Source organism: Emys orbicularis, chromosome 2 (assembly GCF_028017835.1).
Source record: "Emys orbicularis isolate rEmyOrb1 chromosome 2, rEmyOrb1.hap1, whole genome shotgun sequence".
Lineage (NCBI taxonomy): Eukaryota > Metazoa > Chordata > Testudines > Emydidae > Emys > Emys orbicularis.
Window position 1 is genome coordinate 57633846 of NC_088684.1, and position 27066 is coordinate 57660911.

Genomic DNA, 27066 nt, shown 5'->3' on the forward strand with positions numbered 1-27066 from the left:
TCTTTTGCAAATCTGACAGAAAAGGTTCATTTGAGATAGGAACAGTATGAGATATTTGCTTCTTTACATGGCTTTGTGTCAGTTTTGCCTTCCCACTTTCAGACGTAATCAGCTTCCACTGAATGAATCCTTATTCATTAGAAAGTTATTTTATTTTTAGAAATCTCTCTTTCTAAACATCTCCATCCAAGCAGTTGGGAAAGGGATCAGACAGGAAAGCAGAAGAACAATTTATCTAGATGATGCAACGAAACTGAGGAGTCATATTAGCCGGCTACACAGAGATAACAATGACCAAGAATGATGACCCACAAAATATTTGTCTGCCTGGTAGAAAAAAAAATCCCAGCATTGTCCCTTTTCCTTCCATTGCATCAAACTCATGAATAGCTTAACGTCATTTTCCGTAATGTCAAAGGAAACCCCCTGGTGAGGTGTTTTCACTCTCACTGTGTCTCACTCCTCTATACGAACACCCACTCTCCTGCTAGAGGTATAATGTCACAGTTTATTCAGCATTCAAGTCTCTGTCTCTCTCTCGCTCGCTCTCTTGCTCTTCTGAATCACTGGCAGCAAATTTACTAGTAAAGATTATCACATTCTTTTTACTGTAATCCTGTAGAGCGGATTGGATGTTTCCAGAGAGTGCTTATAAAGCTGGATTTGTGTGTGTGGATTTGCCAGTAAATCATCTTAAATTTGTTCACTTGGAAAATCAATGGCTGCTTTGGCTCTTTTCTTGTAAACAAGACTGCATATTTTAACTGGAATAAAACATTCAATACCTAACCCTGCACGCTTTGTGCTCACCAAACATTAACTTCAATGCACAAGCAATTCGGAAATGGGTCCCAACTAGCTTAAATACATGAAATATAAATAACCACACACATTTAAATAATGTTTCAGGGTTGACTTAGACGATCAACAGTCAGGAAATTCAGAATTCAGCATGACTCAGCCTTAATTTGGACTATTTTGCCTGCTCTCTCTCTCTCTCTCTCTTGCTCTCTGTATGGCTGCAATTTAAAGATGGTGAATGAGCTTTAACCCCAAATTTCATTTCTTTGCTCAATTTACATTAGGTCCTTCTTTTCCAACTTATCTTTTAAACTTCCTAAGCTTGTGTACTGTGTCGAGTTTTGTGGAAAATTGGAGTTCTGAGGAGAGCAACAAAAATGATCAAAGGTTTAGAAAATCTGGCCTATACGGAAAGGTTAAAAAAAACTGAATATGTTTAGTCTTGAGGAAAGACGACTGAGGGGGAAACCTGATAACAGTTTTCAAATATGTTAAGTGCTGTTATAAAGAGGATGGTGATCAATTGTTCTCTATGGCCACTGAAGGTAGGACAAGAAGTACAGTAACTCCACGCTTAACATTGTAGTTATGTTCCTGAAAAATGTGACTTTAAGCTAAACGATGTTAAGCAAATCCAATTTCCCCATAAGAATTAATGTAAATAGGGGGGGTTAGGTTCCAGGGAATTTTTTTTCACCAGACAAAAGACTATATATATATATATATATATATATATATACACACACACACACACACACACACACACAATAAGTTTTAAACAAACAATTTAATACTGTACACAGAAATGATGATTGTGAAGCTTGGTTGAGGTGGTGAAGTCAGAGAGTGGAAGTGGATGGGATATTTCCCAGGAAATGCCTTACTGCTAAATGATGAACTAGCACTCGGCTGAGCCCTCAAGGGTTAACACATTGTTGTTAATGTAGCCTCACACTCTACAATGCTGCACAAATGGAGGGAGGGGGAGACAGCACGGCAGACAGAGACAGAGACACACACCCTGTGTGTGTGTGAGAGAGAGAGAGAGAGAGATGCGCATTGCCCCTTTAAGTACGCTGACCCACTCTAAGTACATTGCCTTTTTAAGTAGATCAGCAAATTGAGACAGCAGCTGCTGCCAGCAAGCTCCCGCCGTCCTGAGCCCTGTCGTGTGTTCCCCCCCAGCCCCCCACTGTATGGAGATGGGGTAAGCGGAGGCAGGAGCAGGGAGGAGGGGGACACCCTGACATTAGCCCCCCCCTCCTCTCCTCCCCGCCCCCCCACAGCAAGCAGGAGGCTCCCAGGAGCAGCTCCAAGGCAGAGGGCAGGAGCAGCACATGGCATTGGGGGGAGGGACAGTTGAACTGCCGATTGATAGCCTGCTGGGCGGCTGCCGCACAGGGAACTTAGGGGAGTGGGGAGCTGAGGGGGGCTGCCAGTCCACCCTGGTTCCAAGTCCCCATCAACTAGCTCCAACGGGCTGCTCTTTTTGCAAGCAGTGGACAAAGCAGGCAGCTGCCAAACAACGTTATAAGGGAGCATTGCGCAACTTTAAACAAGCGTGTTCTCTCATTGATCAGCAACGTAACAATGAAACATCGTTAACCGGGATGACTTTAAGTGAGGAGTTACTGTAATGGACTTAATATGCAGCAAGGGAGATTTAGGTTAGATATTAGGAAAAACTTTCTAACTACAGTATAAGGATAGTTAAGCACTAGAATAGGTTTCCAAGGAAGGTTAAACAAGCACTTTTCAGAGATGGTCTAGATACACTTGGCCCTGCCTTAGCAAAATGGGGGCTCGACTAGAGGCCCTCTCAATGTCTCTTCCAGCCCTACATTTCTATGATTCTACAATAAATGTTGCACAGGTGCTGACTTTCCAATGTGCCAGGGGGTGCTCAACCCCCAGTTCTGCCCCAGGCCCCGCCCCCACTCCACCCCTTCTCCCAAGGCACCACCCCGCCCCGCCTCTTCCCGCCCCCACTCCACCCCTGCCCTGCCTCTTCCTGCCCCACTCCCACCCTGCTTCTTCCCGCCCTGTTCTGCCCTCTCCCCGAGCACTGCCTCCTCGCTCCTCCCCCCTCCCTCCCTGAGCCTCCTGCATGCCATGAAATAGCTGATCATGGTGGATGGCTGCGTGAGGAGGGAGGGGGAGGCGCTGATCCCTGGGGCCCACCGGCGGGCGGGAGGTGCTGGGGGGTGGGAGCACCCACCATTTTTTCCCCATGGGTGCTCCAGCCCCAGAGCACCCAAGGAGTCAGAACCTATGAAATGTTGGCTAAATACTGTGAGTATGCTGCCTGTCTATGAAAGACATCCACATCAATGAGGGAGAGTAATTGTTTAAAGCGGTCAAAGGCATTCTAACCAGAAACAATAGGATGAAATTGAGGGAAGGAAAAGCTTCCTAGCCTCACATTTGTGTACAGTGGAATAGTCTCCTGAAGGAAGCAGTGCAAGCCTCATCAATTAAGGCATTTTAAGCTAGACTGGAGGAAACACTTGAGAAAATATAGTCAGAAGCAATCTCGTATGGGTAGGGGATGGACTTGAAACCTAATGGATATTTTCCATCTTGAATTTCTATTGAACCCAGTGAAGTTTCTTCATTTGACTCAATGAAATTTCCTGAAAGGAAAAACAATGTTATTTGAGTTATGCTACATGTTTGGGTGGATCTCTTAGGCTTTAAGTTGTAACAAACTATGGCTTATAAATGTATGCAAAGATTTTAATCTTATCTGCTTTGATTCAAGAGAAAGCATTGTCCATTCACAAACATATGCTCTGATACTACAAATTACAATGCATGGGTAGCACCTGCACCTATGAGGCTACAGCTGAAGGATCTGTCCCATTGAGCTAGTTTTCTTATCCTGGCTTTCCTTTTATCTCCTAGTGGAGGCATTTTCAAAATCATAGATGCACTATTCATATACTGGCAATCAAGATACTGAGCAGGCATATGCAATGGCAGTTTCTGTGTAGTATTAGGCTACAGAATAGCTCTGAAATGATCATAGATTTAAATAAAGAGGTCAGCTAAGCTTCATATTTATCAGTGTAAAGTTCACACCAGCAAATGAGCTTTTAGTTGCTTGATGCTATATGTTTAATTTTATGACCTTATGTGAATTATCAAGCAAACTAAATGAATTACACCATTCACTGAAATGGCATGCCCCCAGACTCACAATCTAAGAGTTTCCCAGTCAATCCATCCATCCCCCACAGCCATAAATAAAATCAAGAGTGGAAGATTCCCTTCAAAGAAATTTATCTCTTTGACAGTAAAGCAGGTGGCTATGTTAATTCAAATTCTCAAGAGAACTAGTTTGGTAAGAACTGCCCTGTAATAACTAACTCCAATGATTTACAAGGGACTAAATTGCAAGATTAGGCCTTGATAATTTTTCAACTCTTGACTTCATCATTACCTTTTGGATCTGAGTCTGACATCACCAGGAATGCCTGGGATCAAATTCAAGTGAAAACATCTGGTTCCACGCCAGTTTAAAAAAGTAGAAGAAATAAGACAGACTATTTTGAAGTAGAGGACCTGTTTTCTAAGAGAGCCTATACAATTCTACTTCTCAAGCTTTGGGCCACATTTTCAAAAGTTGGCCTCTCTTTAGGGGTGCATTTTTGCCCCCACTACTATTTACAGCAATTGTATCTGCAACTTGGACATCTAAAGTTTTGATTTGTGAGTTGGATCAATGTCCAGGTGACCTAAACGGTGGACTTAAAAAGGCAGCCTGGGTTTCTGTTTCTTGTAAGAAAGAAGTACCTAAATAAAATGGAATTGCAGGGAAAGTAAACAACACTACCATATTTAAAAGGGTACACAAATAGTTCTCATTAAATTATTTGTGAGCTCTTGTAAGTAATAGCTTGTTAGCAGGAATCTGCTGTACAGATGCTCAGGCAGATATGTAATTTGCATTAATTTATTAAGCTAGTTCCTAACACCACTCCTAAAACTCTTTATGGAAGGTCATTTGCAAACCTTTACACCTAGCCCATCATACTTCCAAGTGTCCTTCTCCCTCACTTTGGCCTAACCCAGAAGACTTTATCTGGGGTAAGCATACATTTATAAAATATAAATGCAGTATGTATTATTGTATTGTGCAATTCCCACTTGTGGTAGATATCAAAATGCCTGCTGAGGGAGTCCATCAACACATTCTGAGTTCCTAGAAGGTAAGCTGTCGACAGGGTGATTTGAGTTCTCATACTCCAGTTCCACAGGATGACCACTTCTACACACAGGGGGATTGATCTTGCCCCTCCTTGTTTGTTGATGTAAAAGATGGTTGTCCTGTTGTCTGACATTATGAGGACATAAGGGGACTGGATGAATTGTAGAAAAACCTTGCAAGCTTCTGAGACTGCCTGAAGTTCCAGAAGGTTGATGTGCATCCTGGTCTCTTAGGGTATCCAAGTGCACTGTGCCATATGGCTGTCCATGTGGGCTCCCCAGTCTGAGAGAACCATCTATAATTATAATCTTTTCTGGGGAGGATGGTAGGAAGGGGATGCCCACAAACCTGAGGGGATCTTTTCAGCACATCAGGGAAGATGTTACTCTGGAAATAATTTTGACCATGGAATTCATGCTGTATTTGGTTGGTGAATACACTGTCTGGAGCCATGCCTGAAGGCAACATAGGTGGAGTCTGGCAAATGGGTAACGTAAGTACCTGAAGCCATGTGCCCCAGGAGAGAAAGGACAAGTTCTGACTGGAGCTTGAGGGTTGAGTATAACCTGATCTATCGAGTTCCTCATGTTGTGAAACCTATCCCTTGGTGGATAAGCTCTCACCGTGACTGAAACTAGGGTGGCACCTATGAAGTCTATAGTCTGCACAGGAGTGAGGACAGACTTTTTCAAGTTCACAATACTGCCTAGAGAAGAAAGTAGTTGAAGCATTGATGAGGTCGACTCATAAGCTTCCTGACGTGTCTTGGCAATGAGAAGCCACTTGTCAAGATGGGAAAATGGTGAAGCTGTTCCATCTGATATGAGCTGCTACGACCAGAAAAACCTTGGAGACAGTGTTGAAGCTGAATGGGAGCACCCTGTACTGAAAGTGGTTGGGGCCTACCATGAATCTGAGAAAATGCCTGTGGGCAGGGTGAATTTCCATCTGAAAGTAAGCATTGTTCATATCAAGAGCTGTAAATGACTTGTCTTTCTCCAGGGGTGGGATTATTGATGCCAGAGTGACCAGTTTTCAAATAAAGATGATTGACGAGATCGAGGACAGGGTCTCCCACCTCCCGTCTTCTTGAGCACTAGGAAGTAGATAGAGTAAAAATCCTTTCCTTGGTGTTGAAGAGGCATGCACTGTTTTTCTTCTCACTGCAGGAGGGATTCCACTTCCTGCCTGAAAATCCCCTCATGAGAATGGTCCAAGAAGAGGGACAGGAATGGAGGTTTTGGAGGAGGTAGGGAAATAAACTCGATTGCATAGCCAGAATGGATGATATCTAATCATAGAATCATAGAACCATAGGACTGAAAGGGACCTTGAGAGGTTTTCTAGTCCAGTCCTCTGCACTCAAGGCAGGACTAAGTATTATCTGGACCATCCCTGATAGGTCCCCACTTGTGCATTATTAGGGTACTCCAGTTGTGGAAATAGAGTGTTAAACGGCCCCTGAAGAATATGTGGGGATTGGGTAGTGGAGGCATCATAAATGGTTTGCCGCTCCCAAACTCCCATCCAAAATATTTTTTTGATGAGGGATGGGATTGAGATGGCATTGTAGATGTGGGAGATACAGGGAAATGAGACTTCTGTACTCTCTGTCTCTTAAGAGGAGGGTCAAAAGACTGCTGGTGATAAAACTCTTGAGATGCTGGTCTAAGTTTGTAAGACTGCTAGTGATACTTCCATTTTGGAGCAGGTATACATATTCCCAGGGGGTGGTGGATGGCCCTGGAGCCCTTTAAAGTATGTAAGGACTCATCCACGTTTTCAATGAAAAGATGGGTTTCATCCAAGGATAAGTCCTCCATGGTGTTTTGGCTCCCTGGCAGAATGGATGGGCTCTGTATATTTGGCATACAGGTCCCATGCTCCCCAGTATGGCATGTATGTTCATTCAGGCAGAGGTTGTGGGGGTCCCCAAAGCATGGGGTACCAACTGTCCCAAGGTAAATGTCAAAGCAGAGGTTGGTACTAGGAGACTCTGGATCTCCTGTCTGGACTAACATTTCTTGGGGGAGATGATGACTCTCAGGAGGATCAGATTCTCCCAAGTAAGAGAAGAGTGTGTCTGTATCCAATGGCAGTTCTGACAGAGGATGGAAGGGGTAGATGGAAGAGGAGATAGGCTTCTGTTAAAGGTAACATCCTCTGGTGGAGTCACAGTCTCCTTAGAGAAGGTCCCAGTGATGGGGGGAAACTGAAGCTCAGAAAGAGCAAAGATGGCCTCTGGTGTAATAAAAGTTTCTGATCTCTCTGGAGTTCCAGGGGTCCCATTCGTTTGTGCTCATGGGGTCAGAGGATGGAGGCTCCCTGTAGCCGGAGTGTGAGACAGCAACAGTACCATCAATGGTAGAAGCTCTGATCATGCCAGACTCAATAGATCATGACAGTATTAATGGAGTGAGTATCGCTGGCACAGAGTCTGGTACCAGTAGAGCCCTGGGTTTATGGACTTTAGCGTCATGGCCCTAGGAATTAAGATGTACTAAGTCTTTAAGGATTGAATGAGAAGATTTGCTTGATTTAGGCAGAGTTGTGTCGGATGTCTTCAAAGCAGACTTAGAAGAAGACCTGCTTTTATGCTTGTGCAAATGTTCTCTGCCTCCTGGATGAGACCCCGACAGGAGGTCTGTTGATATGGAGTCCCCTGCAACAGAGTCAGACTTCATGGCAGGAGGTGCACGCCATGTTGATTCAGGCTGATGTACAGGGGCTTGGAGGTGAGGGGTGGGGAGGCCTACAGCCTGGGTCTGACTGTGGCATCATGGCCTTCTCCATGAGGTGTTTTCTAAGCCATGGTTCCCTCGCCTCACAGGTATGGCTAGGGAAAGAACAGCAGGTATTTCACTTAGCTGTGCTATGCGCCTCCCTGAGACCGTACAAATAGCACTGGTGGTTGTTGCTGACCAAGAAGGAAAGGGGGCAGGACACACCATTTTTAAAGCCTAGAGTTCTGGGCATAGTCCAATACGCATAATGAGGTATGTGGGAGGAGGCGGAGGGTGGTTCCCCAAGGCGAGGAAATCTAACTAGAAAACTATTAAAAACTTACTAACTATAAAGACCTTTACACAATAAGACATGAAGGCAAACTTTGAAATAATTGCAGATCAAAGAAATCGAAGGAAAACTCTGGACAGTGGAGGCTCTGACCCAGGCCAGGCATCGGTAAGAAAGAACTGGAGAGGTGGTTAGTCCACTCTGCTCTGCCCTTTATGCCTTCCATTGAAACCACAAGGCAGGCAAGGGCACATGTGTGGACCAACAGACACTGCTTACAAGAATTCTCCAACACCAGGAGCATGGAACACATTCACAAACCCACCGTGGAATATAAATAGGGACCAGCACTTGATGAAGAATTGAAAGTTTGTCCAGTCCAAACTACTGCTAGGCCATGTAGTAATTAAGTCTAATATTTATACAATGAAATGTAAAAATTCCATCCACTTCCTGCTAATAACTTCCCAAATAACTATTGCCTGCCCAGGCTATGAGCTCCAGGTCAGTGAATGCCTGCAAGGAGCCCCATTAACTTCAATGGGGGATCTGCCTGAATGGAGCACTTTGCAGGATCAGACCCTAAGAATGTGGACTGTGTCCCAAAATCAGTTCAAACGTGCTTACTCCCTTGCATGGGTGTAACTTGTTTTGGATCCACATCTTTGTGCAATACAAGTAACAGACGATAATAGGATTTTAATTCTACATTTCAGAGGCTGGTGTGTTCAGAAGGACGCAGGAGGGATCACATTTGTGACTCATCAGCCGATGGTGACGTCAGAGACTGGCTTTTTACCTGCAAAATTCCCAAGCGTTCTCTCTGGAAAGTCTGAAGGCACCAGCTGTGGGTGTCTGGTGAGAGCTCAGGGAAGTGTGACACAGCAGAGAGAATGGTAGTGAGCTGCATCTCAGTTTTCTTTAGCTCCCGTTTTGCCTGGAATGTCATAGGCTCACGTCATTTTACATGAAGGGATTTAGAAGCCTTCCTATAAAATGTGTGTGTTAAATCAATGAAACCTGTATGACATTTTTTCCTCCTGTGGTAATTTGGCTCCTCTGTGTCAGTGTCAACTAGAGCTCTTACTCGGCTCTAGACTTACAATAAAATGAGACAATTGCTACTCTTTTGCCTCCCTGAATGGGGAAGGACAACACAGATTTTTACTGTTGAAACATTATTTAAAACACCTGCAAATGCATGCCCCCTAAAAGGAAGATATTATTTTTTTAAGATGGAGAGCAGAGAGGATGGGAGTTAGCAGAAAGTGTACTCTGTGCCTTCTGGCTGCTGTTGCATTTTTCTAATGTCAGAGACGCCTTTGTTTTAAGCCACCAAATAGCTCTGAGGACAAGCAATTCAACGTCTCCCCTCTGTAGCTGTAATTGAAATTGGGCTAGAAATTTGTGTGCCGGCCAGTCAGAAAATGCCAAAAGAATAGCCTCTCTGACTTCATTTCGCTCTTTCTGAATTGCCTGGTTTGGGCTCAGAGACGCAGAGGCAAAAAACAACTATAAACAAACAAAAATGCATAGCACCTTTTAACCCCCACCCCTCCAAATAGTTTCCATTCTTTTGTACCCAAACCAGAGCACCTATCCCCAACGAGAAATACAGCAGAGTCAGATACTGTATCTCTGGCAGGTGAGAAACTTCAGGCTTTCAAACACAAAATCCTGTCATGAAAGGTCTGGTTTACTTGGTCCTGCCTCAGTGCAGGAGGCTGGACTTGACCTCTTAAGGTCCCTTCCAGCCCTGCCTTTCTATGATTCTGTGCTGCTGGAATTATCTTCAGGGAGTGCAACTTGAGGAAGAACTCCAGGCAATGATGGAACAGGAAGTTACAGCAGCTGTAGAATCTGAGGTTAATGATTTTCCCAGTGGGGCTTTAGCTTTTGCTCTGTCTCATTCCCCCTGGCCCAGAGTGCTGTATTAATTTCGCTGCTTCCCAGCCCTCTCAGTCCCACAGGCTACTTAGTTGAAAAATTTTCAAGGCAGCAGATTTTGTTACGGGTCCCATGTGAGAAAATAATTTTAGGTCCAATTCCAAATGTTTAGTAACAAAGACTCAGCTTCCCAAGGTAGATCCCAGGAACACTGAAAGCATCTCCACATCTGACTGTTCATGCGTCAGAAGAAAAGGGAAAGGAAAAAATGCAGTTTCTGGAAAACAAGAGATTTGGGCCTCACAAGCATATGAGTTACGGATTTGCATGTGTTTTTGCCCCTTCAGTAAAAGGGGATGGTTTGGCTGACCCAACCGTTCTCATTAGATACTCCAGGTCTTCAGATGAGACTCTTCGAATTGGACTGCAAATATTTACATACCAAAAATTCAGGGGAGGGAGAAAAGCTGCTTATTAGAGCGTCTACCTCCCTAATCTAGCATAATTGTTCACTTCAACTAAAGCCATGTCTTGAGAAGAGACTTTGGGCTTGGCATTTCTGACCCCCTGGTTTGACTTTCTTAGGCAGTGACTCAAACTAGTCAGTTTAAATGAGGGCCTCTCTCTTTAAGTGAGGGTGAAATGACTTGTTCTCTTGAGAATATCGCAATCTCATCAACAGCTGTGGCTGATAAGCACTCCTCAGACTATAAATAAGGCTCCTTTATTAAAATACTTTTCAAATTATTTTTTAAAAATTACTTCCATCAGAAAGGTTACAAACATTTTATGGTCTTTAGAGGTTTCAATAAAGGTAGGCCTGTTGCCCTAACTAGTGAATTTGCTTATTTGTCTCTGTATTGATCAATTTCCTCTAGTGGGCCATGAAAGTGTTCTAGAGAGAGACCCTTTACCTAACCACTTGAACAGCCTGCACCTTCCCCCTTCTGCAGCATTCCTCATACATTCCCAGCTGTCCCTGGAACTGACCAAGTGCCTTATATTGCAAATACTAAAAGATGTATGTCAACAACAAATTAAACTTTAATATAAGATTGTGGTTATTTAACAGAGAGGATCACTTTTATAACTCTGGAAATGAAGTTCAGAGAGCAATCACTAAATTGATTTTATTTTAAGCCACAGCAAGCAGACAGAGGATGGCATTTGTCATTTGGATAGGGGATATTAGGGAGATGAGAACGTTCACAACATTTTTTAGGACCTGTTCTTGTTTGTGGTCCTTCTGTTGGCAGCCTTGGTCTCATCTGCACACTGCTTATTTCTCACATTTCCTACCACTGCTAGCATTGGTGTAGACAAGAATTTGGCAGCCACCATCACTTTAAGCATGCCAATACATAGACCTGCTCTGAGCAGTTAGGCAAGCATTGTACTTAAAAACTACAGCCATTTGCTACTGTACGTACATCTAGTGGTCTCAAGGTTGCTACCACCACCGGAGCTGAACTAGTAACAGTGGGAACTTTGGTGATTAAGGGCTAGTGTAAACATCCAATAAACTGATGAAAAAACAGCAGCTAAATGGCACAATATGTATGCTTTTGGTATGCTTTGTAAATTCACCACCAATGAAAGCTCATCATAGACTCCTTAGATAAGACCACTAGCTGTGCTGATGACTAGGCTTTAGCCAGGCCCAGGTATCACTGCTGCAAGAGTTCTTAACTGGATTAGGAAACAAAGGTTGCAGTAATCTAAAGCCCATAGACACTTGGCCAGGCACACAGTTGGTTTTAAATCAGTACGGGGCAATTTGTTTGAAAGATAATGTGAGGCTTCTAGATAGGGACACTGATTTTTAAAGAGTTTTGGGGAAATATTATAGCCTGGATTGATATTAATTGTAATTAGTACAGTCTGGGAAACAAACACCCTACTAAATTAATCCCTACTTTTGACCTGGTAGCTAGGTGCCCCATCTTATAGTTTGAAAGCTTTTTATGGCAAAGATTTATTTATTGTGTAGTGTCAGCACAAAGCAAAAAAGGAAGCACCTATCTTAAAGTACTGTAGTCTTGGGGGCTGTCTACAAGACTCTACAGTAACCACTTCTTAATCTAGGTTTAAGTAATGTTAGGGTTTAAGCAAATTCACGCACCCCCCCCTTTTTTTTTTAAAACTGGCAAAAACCAGTCATGGGCTTCTCCCTGCCCCCATCTTATAGCCAGGCTGAAGCACACCAGACTAATTGGGATTTTGTTTATTTAGCACCATGTCACTGACTCCACTGTCCCAGAAATATTGTTCATTCGAGCTTCTTTGGAAGGAAGGAGTGGCAGTCTAGTTAACTATCTGGAATTTAGAGTTCAGAGTTTTATTACAAAGTCTATTTAAATCAATCAGATTCCAACATTAAACTATTGCTTCCCCAATCTGTTGTTTTGGGCATCTTAGAGAAAGGAGTATGTTGATTTTACTTTTGTGGCAGCCAGTTCTATTTCCCATTCTTTGGGTACTTTTGTACTCAAGTAGAAGCTGAATGACTGTTCAGAGACCTATTTCATATGCAGCATTTTCTTCATGAGGGTCTGCTTTGGGAGGGAATGTATTCAAATCACTATAGACAGGCACAGGCACACTTCATGGCTCAAGTTTTAAAGGATTGCCATTTGTGCCATGACCATTGGGCTTTGTTAGTGCCACTAAGATGAGAAAATGAATAAAAGTGATATTTGGGGGAGGGGAGGAGGTTCTCAGAGAACTTCCAGACCAAATATGCAAGCAACTACACCTCTACCCCCATATAGTGCAACCCGATATAACATGAATTCGGATATAACATGGTACAGTAGTGCTCGAGGGAGCGAGGGGGCTGCACACTCTGGCGGATCAAAGCAAGTTCAATATAATGCGGTTTTACCTATAACGCGGTAAGATTTTTTGGCTCGTGAGGACAGCGTTATATCGGGGTAGAGGCAGTGGCGGATTAACAAATTTGCCGCCCCCGCCCCCCCACACGAGCTCACCTCTGCTCCCCCACGGCAAGCCTGGGAGGGAGGGGGAAGAAGGGGAGTTGCGGCACGCTTGGGGGATGGCGGCGGTGGAGCAGAGGTGAGCTGGGGTGGGGAGCGGTTACTCCCCGCACCCGTGGGCCCCAGCTCACCTCTGCTCCACCTCCTCCGAGCGCGCCGCTACTCGCTTCTCCCTCCCTGCCTCCCAGCGCTTTCATGCGGCAAGCCTGGGAGGGAGGTGGAAGGAGGGAAGCGTGGCGCGCCTGGGGGAGGAGGCGGGCCGGGGATTTGGGGAAAGGGTGCGAGCAAATTTGCCGCCCCTGCAAATTTGTTGGCCTAGGCGATAATACGCCGCTGGGTAGAGGTGTATTTAATTTCAAACTCAGGATGTTACAGCAAGAAAATGAGGGGAAAACACAAGAAGACTCTACAATCAAAAAACTTAGTTAATTCTAGAAAAGGACAGAGTCCAGCTCATTCTGTATAGGGCTGCCAGGGACTAAGGGCAGGTCTACACTAACCCCCCAATTCGAACTAAGGTACGCAACTTCAGCTACGTGAATAACGTAGCTGAAGTTCGAAGTACCTTCGTTTGAACTTACCTTGGTCCACACGCGGCAGGCAGGCTCCCCCGTTGACTCCGTGGTACTCCTCTCGCCAAGCAGGAGTACCGCAGTCGACGGCGAGCACTTCCGGGTTCGACTTATCGCGTCCAGACAAGACGCGATAAGTCAAACCCAGAAGTTCGATCGCTCGCCGCCGAACTACCGGGTAAGTGTAGACCTACCCTAAGTAAAAGCTTATTAAACCAGTTCCAATTTGAAGTCACTATCATAAAGAATAATTTTTACAATAACACAACACTTGTCTAACTTAGGAAATGAAGCAGCTTCAAGCTAGCTTCTCCCTCCTGTGTTACCAAATTTGCTCCTTTGAGAGAACTTGTATTTTCTGTAATGGTAAGTTCATCTAGATATACCAGACAGTATAGCCTTGAAAAAACAGCACTTATTTTTTAAAAAGCTGGTAGTTTATATAGGAGGATATGGTACAAAGACTAGTCTACACGCAGTGTATTAGTTTCTAAACAAACTGAAGTAGCATATAGTCAGTGCAGCACAATCCCCTCATATGCATGCTGTAACAGCAGTACTTATTGGCATTACAGTATGTTTACTGAAATAAGCTATAGACACATAAGCATCCTTTAGATTGTTACAGAATAACTGTACGCACACTAGGGGGTTACAGTGCATTGTCTATCAGTTTCTGAACAGATGGAGTTAAAGTGCTGCCAAAAACCAAAACCAAGATTGTTTAGGTTAGACAAATCATAAACACATATTTTGAGTGGCTTCTGTAACCAGTTAGTTAGTGAAAGAGTGATTTGATCGCTTTGAAACACTGTAACCAGAGGCCTAATCCTGCAGTCCTTACTGAGGCAGGACTTTCATTACCTTCATTAAAGGGTTGTACCACCAGGTTCTATAACATGCAGAAAGTTACTTCAGGAATGAGTAACTGTTCATTATTTGAACTAGGTTGATGCCAAAGGCCATGTAACTGATATCAATAAATTAGTACTGTGACATCAATAAGCCGTTCAAGGAAACATCCTGATCACGGTTTAAGTAAAAGGTGGCTCACTTTAATAAACAAACATTGGTCACTATTTAACAAGACATTCTAAAAAAGTAATCACATAATTTGTTTGATAGTAATTTACAAGTGGATGGTATACATTAAGATACAGAGGTAGAAGTTCACTTTTACAATGTTTCACTAATACACAAATTACCAAATTCAAGGCACAAAATTGTTTGTTTTACAAAAAATACTGTAAAAATGTCATTTGCTGTTCTACAAAGCAAATACAACTTTCAAAAAAAGTCTTTACACCCTTCCATATTCCACATGTAAAGTTGCATCAAGCATTATTTTCTTTTTCTTTTGCTAATAGTTGGCACAAAACCAGGACTTACATAAACAATTTGTATCTCTGCTCGAGTTGCTTTGTATTTTAGGCAAGAGCCCAGCTACAGAAATTTAATACAACTTCCTCAGAGGGTGTGGTGATGCGGGTGCAGTGGGGCTGATGGAAGGAAGAAAAAATGTAGTTTATTAGGGCAGGAGTCTGCCATCCAGAGTGATGGACAGAACACAGAGCACATTTCAGGTCAAGTGACTTGAGAGTTGGATGGTTTAACCCACAGACCGCATTTCTCAGGAAAAAGAAAATGAGATGCCCAATACAGCTTTGCTTTGAAAATATTCCAAAGACATCTATTTGCCTTTGAATTGGAGATTTACAAATTCCTTTTTAAACACAGAAGGCATGCAGTCACTACATAAAAGAATTACACCACAGGTCAGCCATGGGTCCTTTACAGCTTGGGTTAACATGTAGAAAGATGCATTCATAATCAGTCCTTGAATTAGCTAAAAAGGTCACGCGTAGGAGTAGTTTAAATTGCATGATTTTGTTTTAATACAGAGAGAAAGAAAAAGCCATTTCTGAAACACTGCATCTTCTAGTTGTAGACAGCTTTTAAACATTGGCAGTCTGAGGAAAAGATCTCACACAGTGCATCTCTACAAAAAGTAGTATAACTAGCTTTACTGTACATACAGTAACAGTCTAAAGGACAATGGTGGCAGCTACATTTTAAATTCACTTTACCTATCACATTTTCCAAGTACTCTATAGTCAGTTTATTTACAGCATGTAAAAAAAAACATTGATTTTTAAGTTCAATACACAGGTTTAAGATCAAAGAGAATGCCACAGTAAAATGTTGACATTTGCATCAGCTAGATGCAAGTGCACTTCAGAACTCAGTCGTGTAACATTTTTGATCATATTGAGCTACAAATGCCAGTCCGTACAAAACAGTGTTAAATTCCATTTTTTGCTTCATTGTTGTTTGTAGCCTGTTTTCTTTGAGCAATGAAAGGGTACATACACTTGTCTGCTCCCAAGAACCGGTACATGCACACAACTGCTTCAAAGGGCAGGATGCTGAAGAAAAGGGGAGAGGTTATAAATCTGTTATATGGCAGTGGAATGAAACTTACTGTGTACCATGATCACTTTTATGGAGACATAGTTTAGCCATTTCTGGGCTACCTAAGCGACAAAACATTTCATGTTTCTCATTTCACTAGGATATTTATGAAGAGAATAAAAATACAAGTCAGCTCAAACTACACAGATAGACTCTTTCTTGTGTCTCCTACTCCTTTCCAAGCCTTTAGCATGGAACCCCTAAACCCTCTTCGTGACCTAGCCTGTGCTGCCTCTGTCAGCTTCTTGTTTAAAAACAAAAGGTCTGCTAAAATCTAAGCCTCCCCTCGAAGCAGCATTAGCAAAATAAGACATTGTACATTTAAGAGACACAAAACTCCCAAACTGTAGAGATAAAGATGTGCAGTAACTCCATAGCTTAATCACTTGCGGTCTGTCGCAACCCATATCCTCATCTTTTGGGCCTAATTTTCCCTCCCATAGAAGGTACCCCAGAACAAGGAGGACTGAGGTTCCCCTCAGTCTTCTCCAAGGAAATTCCAATGGGGTAAGCAGGCTTTCCACACTCCTCCCTCCACTCATACATATTTGTATTACCATAGCAACCAGAAGCCCTAGTTATGCACTAGGTGCCAAGTAAGCTGTTGGAAGCTGAATGGCTGCTGGATTGGGACCAATGAGGCACACAGCAGGATCTGAGCTGTTAGAAGTCAACTCCTCCACTGCTGGAGCATTGGGAGGTAGATGTTGCTGATGCAGGTTCTGCTGCTGCTGGTAGCACTGCTTGTGCAGTAACACTGGAAGAAGGCCTTTGATCTAACTGCCGCTGCCTGGGGCGTGGATTGCCCAGAAGCTGCTGAGAGGGCCTTTGATCTCCCTGTTGGAAAGCTGGAGTGCTGAATGGGAGACAGCAGGAAGGGCCTTTGATCTGGCTGCTGATGCTGCATGGAGCACTGTCCGTGCAAGAGCACTGAGGAAGCCTCTGAAGAAGCCACTGAGCATGCTGCAGCTCCAGCCAGTTCTAAAGGAGTTGCGGATAAAGCTTCCAACTTGTTGCCAGAAGAGGCACAGACTCCCTCCCGAGAAGGGCTGACATGATGCTGAGGAACAAAAACACCTCCTGGACTCTTGGGTGTGCCTGTCCACCATGATCAGGAGCTGCTGCATTATGAATGGAGCAGAACCCTCAAATGCCTAGGTCCAAATTCCTCACAAGAAGGCAATAAGAAAGGGTTGGAAAAAATAAAATAAAATAAAATTAAAACTTTGCAAAGTTTTAAACACTCTTCCTATGTGCTGCATACTGGAGAATAAAAATCTAGGAATAGATTATCTGTAGAGCTGCCAAAAAGCAGTATGAATGGTGTGTTGCTCAAGTGGGTGGAATCCAGTCAGCGCCTATGAACAATTGGTCTGGTTCTGCCTCTGATATTGAGAGGAAACCCCAGTGCTGGAATGGCCAGCTTAGCTACAGAGAACAGATTCCCTCCACTTAAAAAAAAAAAAAAAAAAAAAAAAAAATCACTCAACTGAATGGGGAGAAAGGAAAGTTTTTGTTCCCCTGCCTTTTCAGGCTGAGTAGTAGGTTCTACTTACAGATTTCCCCCTCTCCCACAAGATCTGTGTAGATCCCAGGGAATCTGCAGGAGCCTAGGGCCTCCGCATTGACTCTGGGGCTTGGCTGCTACAGATTCTTCTGCTGGCAACGACGTCAGGACACACTCATAAAGGGGTTCTACAGTGTGGAAGATTGCTGCAGGGAAATTAGTGGAACCTCAGGCTTTTCTGGAAAAGGGAACTCATCCTGTAAGTCCCCAGATCCATGGAGTTCATGCTGTGGAAAGTGATCTTGTGAGCCAAGGGAGAGATCTGGGCATAGAACTCCAGGGAAACAGGCCTCTGACTAAGCTTTTTGGATTTAAATCTGTACATTTGTCTGAAGTGCTTAGTAGCTAGTATTTCATAAATTACCTTTTCATGAAGGTTACCATGTACATCAAGCGAGGTGTGCAAATCATAGGCTGATCAGTAAGGATAGCTCTCATAGCCTGCTTTACACAGTAGTCTGGTTTCAGAGGTGGGAGGAAAGGCTCAATTTCTTTTCTGAAAGATTTCATTTTTAAAATAGGTTGACAAAAGTAGATAGATGCCTTTTGGTAAAAATCTGTTTACTTCATTAATAATTAAAGCACAGTCTGTCTAGTTCTAGAGTGTATTAGCTCACCTGTTTAGAGTATTTAAAAACTAATTATTTAATACTCAAGTAGCAGCAACTTTGCAATGATTTTGTATTAATATTTTAGCTTCGTTTAATTATAAAGACCATCGATAATCATAGATTTAAGCTACACACAATACATATAATTTGATCACGTTGTTCTATTAAGTACCATTTTAATTCAATATTAGGAAACATTAAATTTTAGTGTCGCTGGCGTGTATGAAAGATTGCTTCAGGTAAAGACAATCTCAATATTTTGCTGGCATAGATCCCTGCCAGGACTACTGGTAGAAAATGCATGCAAGAGATTAACACCATTTACTGTGGCTAAAATAATGGATATTTGTATAGCACTACAACCCAGGATGTCAGAATGCTTTAAAAAAAATAGTAATAATAAAAGGCAAGTATCATAATTCTTACTTCAAAAACAGAAGCTAAACTCAAGGGAAGCAATTCAACTTGCCCTGGATCACACAGCAAATCTGCTATTGCCATATCGACCCATTGCCCATAATACCTTTAATCACTAGAATTTTATTGGTATTGGAATAAATGTATTTTGAGTAACATCTAACTTCAGGCATAATACATGATACAGGGAAAAAAATACAAAAGTACATTACACAACTGAAACATTTCTCTACACACTACTAGTAAGAGATTCCCCAAATCAGTAGTCAGTCACTGGACATATGCTTGACCAGCACCTACCCTGAAGTGCACGTGTCCCCATCTCACACCCATCTTTACTGCCCCCATCGCACACCCATCTTTAACACCGAAAGGAGTTACATGAATAAAGGTACTGCAGGTGTCATTTTAACTGTTTTTCCTTTCCTATTAATTTGCAATCCCAAACCTCACTGTTTTTGTGGGGGGGTTTTAAATAAAAAGTGCTCAGAATTAGAGGATTAAGACTAGAGTTCCAGTGGTGTGGAGGGCAGGAGGGAGAGAGAAAGAATATGCAGTTGGTCTACTCACCTGATTCTACATCCTCTGAACATTCCTGTGTCTACAAGGTAAGGGCAGACCAGGGTTGTTTTAATGCCATCTTTGTCAGCAGCCTTCAATTCATGGCTCAAAGATTCATGGAAACCTACAGCTCCAAATTTGCTGGCACAATAATCCTATGTAGGCAATGAATTAAGAAGAAATAAGACTGTATCACAAGGAAGAGTATAACAGATTGAATGGGCCTATCCTTTTATCCTTTCAATCAAACTTAAAGGTGATGATGTCACAAAGAGTAAATAATATTAAAAGGAAAGGCATATTTGATCTGGTTCTGTGTAGATCTATTTTCAAAGCGGCAACAAGATGAAAGATGTGCATTGAATACACAGCCATATCAGCCCAAGTGTCATGTTACGTTTAGGGCAGTTAACACAAGAACTTGAGTTAAATATCAAGGAGATGACCTTTGAAGTGTATTTAAGTGGCCTTATTCAGCAAATTATATGGATACGGCAGTTTGTTAAAAATAAAGGTTAGAACAAGAGACTAGAGACACAGTAGCTAGTAATACTACTTTTAGAGTCAAGTTCTGAGCGCGCATAGTCCTGGAGCCAAAAACTCCCTACTGTAACTCCCCACTGAACATCCTCTTGCTTAACGTTGTTTCAATCTTACGTCCCTGCTCAATTACAGAACATGCTCCATTTAAAGTTGTGCAATGCTTCGCTATAACGTCGTTTGGCTGCCTGCTTTGTCCACAGCTGGCAGCCCCGCTATCAGCTCCCCTACGCCTCCCCCCCCCGCCTCCTGCCCGCGGCAATCAGCTGGCTTGTGGCATTCGGGGGGGGGGAGGAGGAGCGAGGACTGGGCGCGCAGGCTCCCCCCTCCTTCCTGCCTGCGGCAATCAGCTGGCTTGCGGTGTTCAGGAGGCAGGTGAGGGAGGGGGAACCTGCGCGCCGTGTCCTCGCTCCTCCCCGCTCCCTCCTGCCTTCTGAACACTGCAACCCAGCTGATTGCCGCGGGTAGGAGGCAGGGGGGAGGAGCAAGGACGCGGTGTGCGGAGTAAAGGGGGGGGGAGAAGAGGCGGGTTAAGGGTGCGGGCTGGGGGAAGGGGTGGCGTGGGCGGGCCAAGGGTTGAGCCCCCCGCCCCTGGTGCTTGTAGAGTAGGGGAAGCTGCCACTGCTGCTGCGCAATGTGCTTCTCCTAGCCTACAGCACCTTCAGCCTCCTTGTCTGCCTCATTGTCTCCAGTGCCAGTGGGTTGTGCCTGTGTGGGGTAAAGTGGGGGCACCTCCCAACTATAGTATTGTACTGTATGGCAAAAAAAAAAAATAATTTCCCTGGAACCTAACCCCCGCATTTACATTCATTCTTATGGGGAAATTGGATTCGCTTAACATCGTTTCACTTAAAGTCGCATTTTTCAGGAACATAACTACAACGTTAAGTGAGAGTTACTGTAATTTTAACCCTGGATTTAAACACGTCACTTAAGTTGCTATGGAGTCTTGGGTAAGTTACTTAAGTTTTGCCTCAGTTTCTCAACTGTAAAATGGATATAGCTTTCCTATCTCAGAGGTGTTGTGTGGATTGAAGTCCAAGAGTTACCTAGTACACAGCTGCAATTCTAAAATTTCTATTAGGATCATCCAGTAGAGAGATACTTGAGTGCTGATCAGTTCAAGCAAGCATACTCTCTAGGCCATATGGGTCCACTGGAAACACTAAGACAGGGTCCTATAATCTACAAAGTCTTGAGAGCGATTCTAATTTAAGTTTTATTCAGTGGTGCAAGTAGAAATCATTTCTTACTGGTACGCTGCACTCATGGGAGGGACACGTGACTTCCCCGTGACTCCTCCCTGCCCCCGTGCGCTCCCCATCCCCACGATCCACATCCACCCCACGTTACCTTGGGGGGGGGGGGGGAAAGAGGAATTTCTGTCCTCCTCCCACTGCGCCGGAGACTTCTGCAGTACAGACCTCCAGGCAGGAGGACTCAGGAGACGCAGCTGCGTGGAAAGCTGGGGGCGGGCTCCTCCTGTGTCTTTCCGGTACTCTGTATCAGCTATAAATATCTTACTGGTACAGCATACTGGACTGTACCACCGTACTTGCACCACTGGTTTTATTTCTATTCAGGGACTTCTACAATTCACAGGTATTAACCGGGCCAGCCCTAGAAAAGCTTGTACAACACTCGAGTATTGCCAGTGTTTTGCCAGCAACATGGATGAATTTTCAGTGACTATAACTATTTGCAATGGATTGTAATGGCACAGGTGTAGCTCATGCTTGTTGCTTTCCAGTCCCTTGGCTCCCAACACAACTGCAGTACACCGAAGACTTATTGCCTATTCTGATGCACCAACAAGTTATGCAAAAAGGCCAAGATTCAGAATTGACTAGTGGTTTTGGGTGCCCAATCGGACACAACTTAAAGGGGTCCGATTCCAGGTCGGTGCTCAGCACTTTCTGAAATATTAGGTTCCTTTAAGATGTCTCAGAGTAGACACCCAAAAAAGTCACTTGTCACTTCTGAAAATCTTGGCCTAAAAGCTTCAAGAGTAGCGTGAAGACACTTGCACTTAACTCTCATCCACATTCACAGGGTAGTGTTGTACCCAACAAGCATATATGTTGTGATAACGCACAAACTAGTGGCCACCCAACTATGATGTTTTAGAACATTGCATTTGCTGATTGATAATGCACTGCATTGACAGTGGTTGCTGCATACAGTCACTCTAAGGCTACGTCTACACTACCCACCTGAATCGGCGGGTAGAAATCGATCTCTCGGGGATCAAATTATCACGTCTCGTCGGGACGCGACATTCGATCCCCGAATCGGCGCTTGTACTCCACCAGGGTAGGTAGGAGTAAGTGCCGTCGACGGGGGAGCCGCGGAGGTCGATTTGCCGCCGTCCTCACAGCGTATCTTAAATCGACACCCCCCCCCGTAGTGAGGACGTAGCCTTAGGATGGTACTCCGGAGATATGTGAAAATTGCGTATAGGCTCACAGTGAACGAGTTCACTCCTACTAGTTCTTTCAATTTGCTAGTTAAATAAAGCCCCCCACCTCCCCAAACTAAGATATTAAAGAATTGTTCTTGGTTTCTGAATGCATTTGGTAAAATTGAAGTGGGCAAAAATCAATGTAATATTTTCATTGGATGAAAGTTAGGTTTGGCAGAATTCAGTGTTTACTGTTTTGATAATTTCAATGGATAATATTGAGGTTTGCTTTAAAGCATTTTTTGTGAGTCTCATTGATTTAAATTTTCACAGTTGCAGGAAATTGGATGGCAGCAGTCAGACAAATTATATAATGACAGTAGATGTTGAGCTTCAAAAAAGTTAAAGCTTTATAACTTAAAACAAATTGTCAACATCACATGTCAAAATACAAAATGTAAATATCCTTTAAATACACTAATAATTTCTCAAGCAGCATTTTTCTTACTTTGCCTATTTGTAAATTTTGGTAAATATCGATGGAGATACCTTTTCATCCCTTTGTGTGTGTACAGTGAAATTGACATTTACTGACAAAAATCTAATATTTCCAAACCTACTTATGCTACATTGTTGACAACAGGAGAAGGCATTTATCATTTGTGATAAAGCAACATATAATCTTTACTACACAGTTAAACAAACCTCCACTCCTGCAGTACTGAACAGTCCCAGGGAACTTGCAACTGTCACAATGTGTCCATGATTCATCTCCAGCATCTTGGGAAGGAATGCTTTAGTGGTCTATAACATGAAAGAAAGAGTGCACACAAGTCTATTACTGTAAAAATAAAGCATTAGTCATTCTAAACCTCAATTCCAGTTCAGTATCAGATGCAAGATGATTACACACGATTTTGAACTTCTGAGTTTTTCCAAAATTAATGCCAACAGAAAAACTATACTACATTCTTCACATCAGACTAAGGGACATAGAGGATTATAGCCTGAGAAATCCTAAGGTTAAAGGATCAGTTCAACTCAGACATGTTTATTTTTCTATAAGAGACTAGTTACCCAGAAAAAAAAGAAAAAAAAAAAAAGAGATGGTTTGACCCTAAATGGAAGTCAATTTTATAAAAAGGAAAGGAAAGTGTTTAATTACACCATAGCTGTGTTAAGACTAGTGAAAGTTACCAATTGAAGTTGCCTGTTGGCCAGGTGTTTTGTAAGTTGGGAGGTTCTTGTGATTTTTATCTGATTTACTCATTATCTTCTTGAGCATTTTACAAGAGCAGAAAACCTGGCCTCCAGTATTTTGGTTATATTACCTTCCACATATAAACTAAACTACCTATCTGTTAATCTCAACTACTCATCTCATGGTTATTGGCTAATATATTATATAATCTAATGATATATCATTAATTATAACAATGCTTATAGACATCTCTATGTTTTTATTGTAAGACTTAAGAGTTTCAAAATTCAGTAGTAAAACTTCACTTAAAACTAGAAGCTTTGCAGGTTTGATTTTTGCCCACTTCAATTTTACCAAAGGTTATTGCACTTATGCTATTCACTCTTAGAATATTAAGAGATCTGATTTAACATGATAAGTCAAGGGATTCAGACTCTGGGCTGAATCTCCTATTATGCCCAAAAGCTAATGTAAACCCTGTACATGCTAAAAGACTTAACTACCCAATAACTATATTGCAAGTAGTCACACATTTCTAATCTGAAAAGAAAGAAGAATCAAAATGTAAAGTCTCACTGATAAAGCAATTTAATTGCTTGGGATTAAATAGCAAGATGTCCAACAGCAGTTACAAAAACACCCAAAACAGATTACTGATACAATATTTTAATAAAATTGCTCTTACAGTCATGATTTACATTAGGTTCTAACACAATAGCCATGATCAAAGTGTTCTTAAACTACAGCAACCTCAGGTAGTTTAGTAAGGACAGAGGAAGTTATTACTTTTAGAAGCACATTTCTGGTTAATAACCAGGTCCAATGAAAATCATACCAACAATTCTTGATCTCAACACCAACTACCTCTAGCAGGGCCATTACTCTAATCAAGTCAATACCACTGAAGACTGTTTCAAAATTGCTTTAGTCTTCCCCAAAAACAAAACTTCCAGCATAAAACTTAGATCCAGGCTCAAAGCACGTAAGAGCCCCAGTAAGTATTTGCTACTTAATTGATGTCAGCTGCATACTTTATTTAAGTATAAAGCTACAGCTGGATCCATCTAATTCCATTCTTACGCTGTCTGCATTTTCTAATCAGATGTCAGGACAGTTTTGCTTCAACAATTTTCACATGTTCTTGTACTACATTTTTGCCTGCAGGTGTTAAATGACTAATCCAAACCCAACTCCACACAAAAGAACGTTTTCAGTGGACAGCTGGCAAGTGATAGAAGATTACACAGCCCCGACTCTTGCCTCTTCTGTTGATTACTATACATCTTTTAGGTTCTGTTTCAGCCATATAATTAATTCCCCCCCCCCCCAGAAAGTCTGAAGTGAGCTCCCTCTTGTTTATTCCTCCCGTCATGGCAGGCCACGGTAAACCTCTTATGGAGTTTGAAACAAGAGTTCAGTTCACTTGCCAGACTAATCTGTGCCAGGCACACAGAGTTCCAACTTCTCTTCCCGTGCTGCATGGCAACAGAACCACTTGTTCTAGGGCAGCCTGGTCTGAAGTGTAAACAGGCTTCACCCTGAGGGTACAATTGTTTCAGTGTGGGTTCCAGCCTCTCACACTACTACGTTATCAGAAGAGGTGTCCTATAAATCATTCTCTTACAGTGTTGAAGTGGATGGGAATTGGGAGAAACACACCAGAGATTTGAAACCATCTATATTGTATCAACTGACTAGAGGCCCATTACAATGGGCTGAAAGCAGAGCCATAGCTACATGTTGCTGTTGCTTCCTCCACAAAGCTCTATTTGTGTGTATCAATCCTGAGCTGAAAGTTTTCAGCTCAAGGAAGGCCCAAGATTACAATAAAAACAGAGACACAAAGTGGGTGAGGTAATATCTTCCATGGGACCAACTTCTGCTACAACTACACTGCATACAATAAAACAGATGCAATTTTTAATAATTTTAATTTTTAATATATGGAGATATCCTATCTCCTAGAACTGGAAGGGACCTCGAAAGGTCATTGAGTCCAGCCCCCTGCCTTCGCTAGCAGGACCAAGTACTGATTTTGCCCCAGATCCCTAAATGGCCCCCTCAAGGACTGAACTCACAACCCTGGGTTTAGCAGGCCAATGCTCAAACCTCTGAGCTATCCCTCCCCCAATAGTTGAGCTAATAGAGTTCAGAGTCATCTAAACAGTTGGCTTAGGTAGTTTGTATGTTTTGAGTTGTCATATGCTGTCATATCCCTGTTGTACATTTTAACTGGTGAAGTGTCCCCTTTTAAAAGATGAGCCCAATAGCTTGTGTGGATAGTGATAACTGCTACTGTTTGGCTACAAGCATCCTATGTAGACTTCTCATTTCCATTAAATCTTCCTCTTAAGTTGTTTCAGAGGGCAGAATTTACCACTGCTGCAAGCTGGGTTTATTCCTTCCAAAAACCTGCAGATGCCTTTTGATCTCTGCACCGAGGCTCAGTGCTTCCACAAATCCTAGTCTCCACTCCCTTCCTTATGAGAGTCATGCTCCCATATGGTCCCCACCGAGAGCTGCCCCAAACCCCTTATGGAGACTTTCATAAATAACCAACCTTCCACACAAACGGACTTTACTAAAATAAGACAGGAGATCTACATTACACACTTCACCTCTCTACAAAGGAAAAAGGACCATAAGCTGTCTAAAATCCTACCTGCCACATGGGGCCACAACAGTGGTACCCCTACCTCACCCAGCAATATCGTCAATGTATCCTGCCACACACTCAACCTGGCAGAAGAGTCTGTCCTATCTTGGGGACTCTCTTTTTGCCCCACCACCCCCACAAACATGATCCAGTTCTGCGGTGATCTGGAAGCCTACTTTCGCCATCTCCGACTCAAAGAATACTTTCAAGATAACACTGAACAGTGCACTGATACACAGATACCCCCCCACCCCCAACAGCACAAGAAGAAGAACTCCTCCTGAGGGTCGAAATGACAGTCTGGACCTATACATAGAATGCTTCCGCCAACGTGCACAGGCAGAAATACTGGAAAAACACATCGCTTACCTCATAACCTAAGTCGTGCAGAACGCAATGCCATCCACAGCCTCAGAAACAACCCTGACATTATAATCAAAGAGGCTCATAAAGGAGGTGCTGTTGTCATCATGAACAGGTCTGACTACCAAAAGGAGGCTGCCAGACAACTCTCCAATAACAAATTCTACAGGCCACTTTCCTCAGATCCCACTGAGGAATTTACTAAGAAATTGCACCATCTACTCAGGACACTCCCTACACTAACACAGGAACAAATCAACATAACCTTAGAGCCCCGACCGGGGTTATTCGATCTACTACCCACAATCCACAAACCTGGAAATCCTGGACGCCTCATCATCTCTGGAATTGGCACTCTCACTGAAGGACTGTCCGGATATGTTGACTCTCTACTCAGACCCTACACCATCGGCACTCCCAGCTATCTCCGTGACACCACTGATTTCCTGAGAAAACTACAATACATTGGTGATCTTCCAGAAAACACCATCCTAGCCACCATGGATGTAGAGGCTCTCTACACAAACATCCCACACACAGATGGAATACAAGCTGTCAGGAACAGTATCCCTGATGATGCCACAGCACAACTGGTTGCTGAGCTCTGTGACTTTATCCTCACGCACAATCATTTCAAATTTGGTGACAATATGTACCTCCAGACCAGTGGCACCGCTATGGGCACCCACATGGCCCCACAATATGCCAACATTTTTATGTTGGATCTGGAACAACGCTTCCTCAGCTCTCGTCCACTCGCGCCCCTTCTCTACCTACGCTACATTGAGGACATCAT

At 43.1% G+C, this 27066-nt stretch overlaps 1 protein-coding gene across 1 annotated transcript in view; it reads right to left on the reverse strand.

Annotated features, from left to right (window-relative positions):
* Positions 1-14524: 14524 nt before the first annotated feature.
* The window catches only part of RDH10 (retinol dehydrogenase 10), a 44492-nt gene continuing 31950 nt past the window's right edge, over positions 14525-27066 (reverse strand). The window contains exons 3-6 of the mRNA XM_065398800.1: positions 22756-22854; positions 19119-19264; positions 17885-18016; positions 14525-15907 (exon numbers count right to left, since the gene is read on the reverse strand). Coding sequence (XP_065254872.1) covers positions 15784-15907; positions 17885-18016; positions 19119-19264; positions 22756-22854 — 501 coding nt within the window. The 3' untranslated portion in view covers positions 14525-15783. The remainder of the gene's footprint in view (positions 15908-17884; positions 18017-19118; positions 19265-22755; positions 22855-27066) is intronic.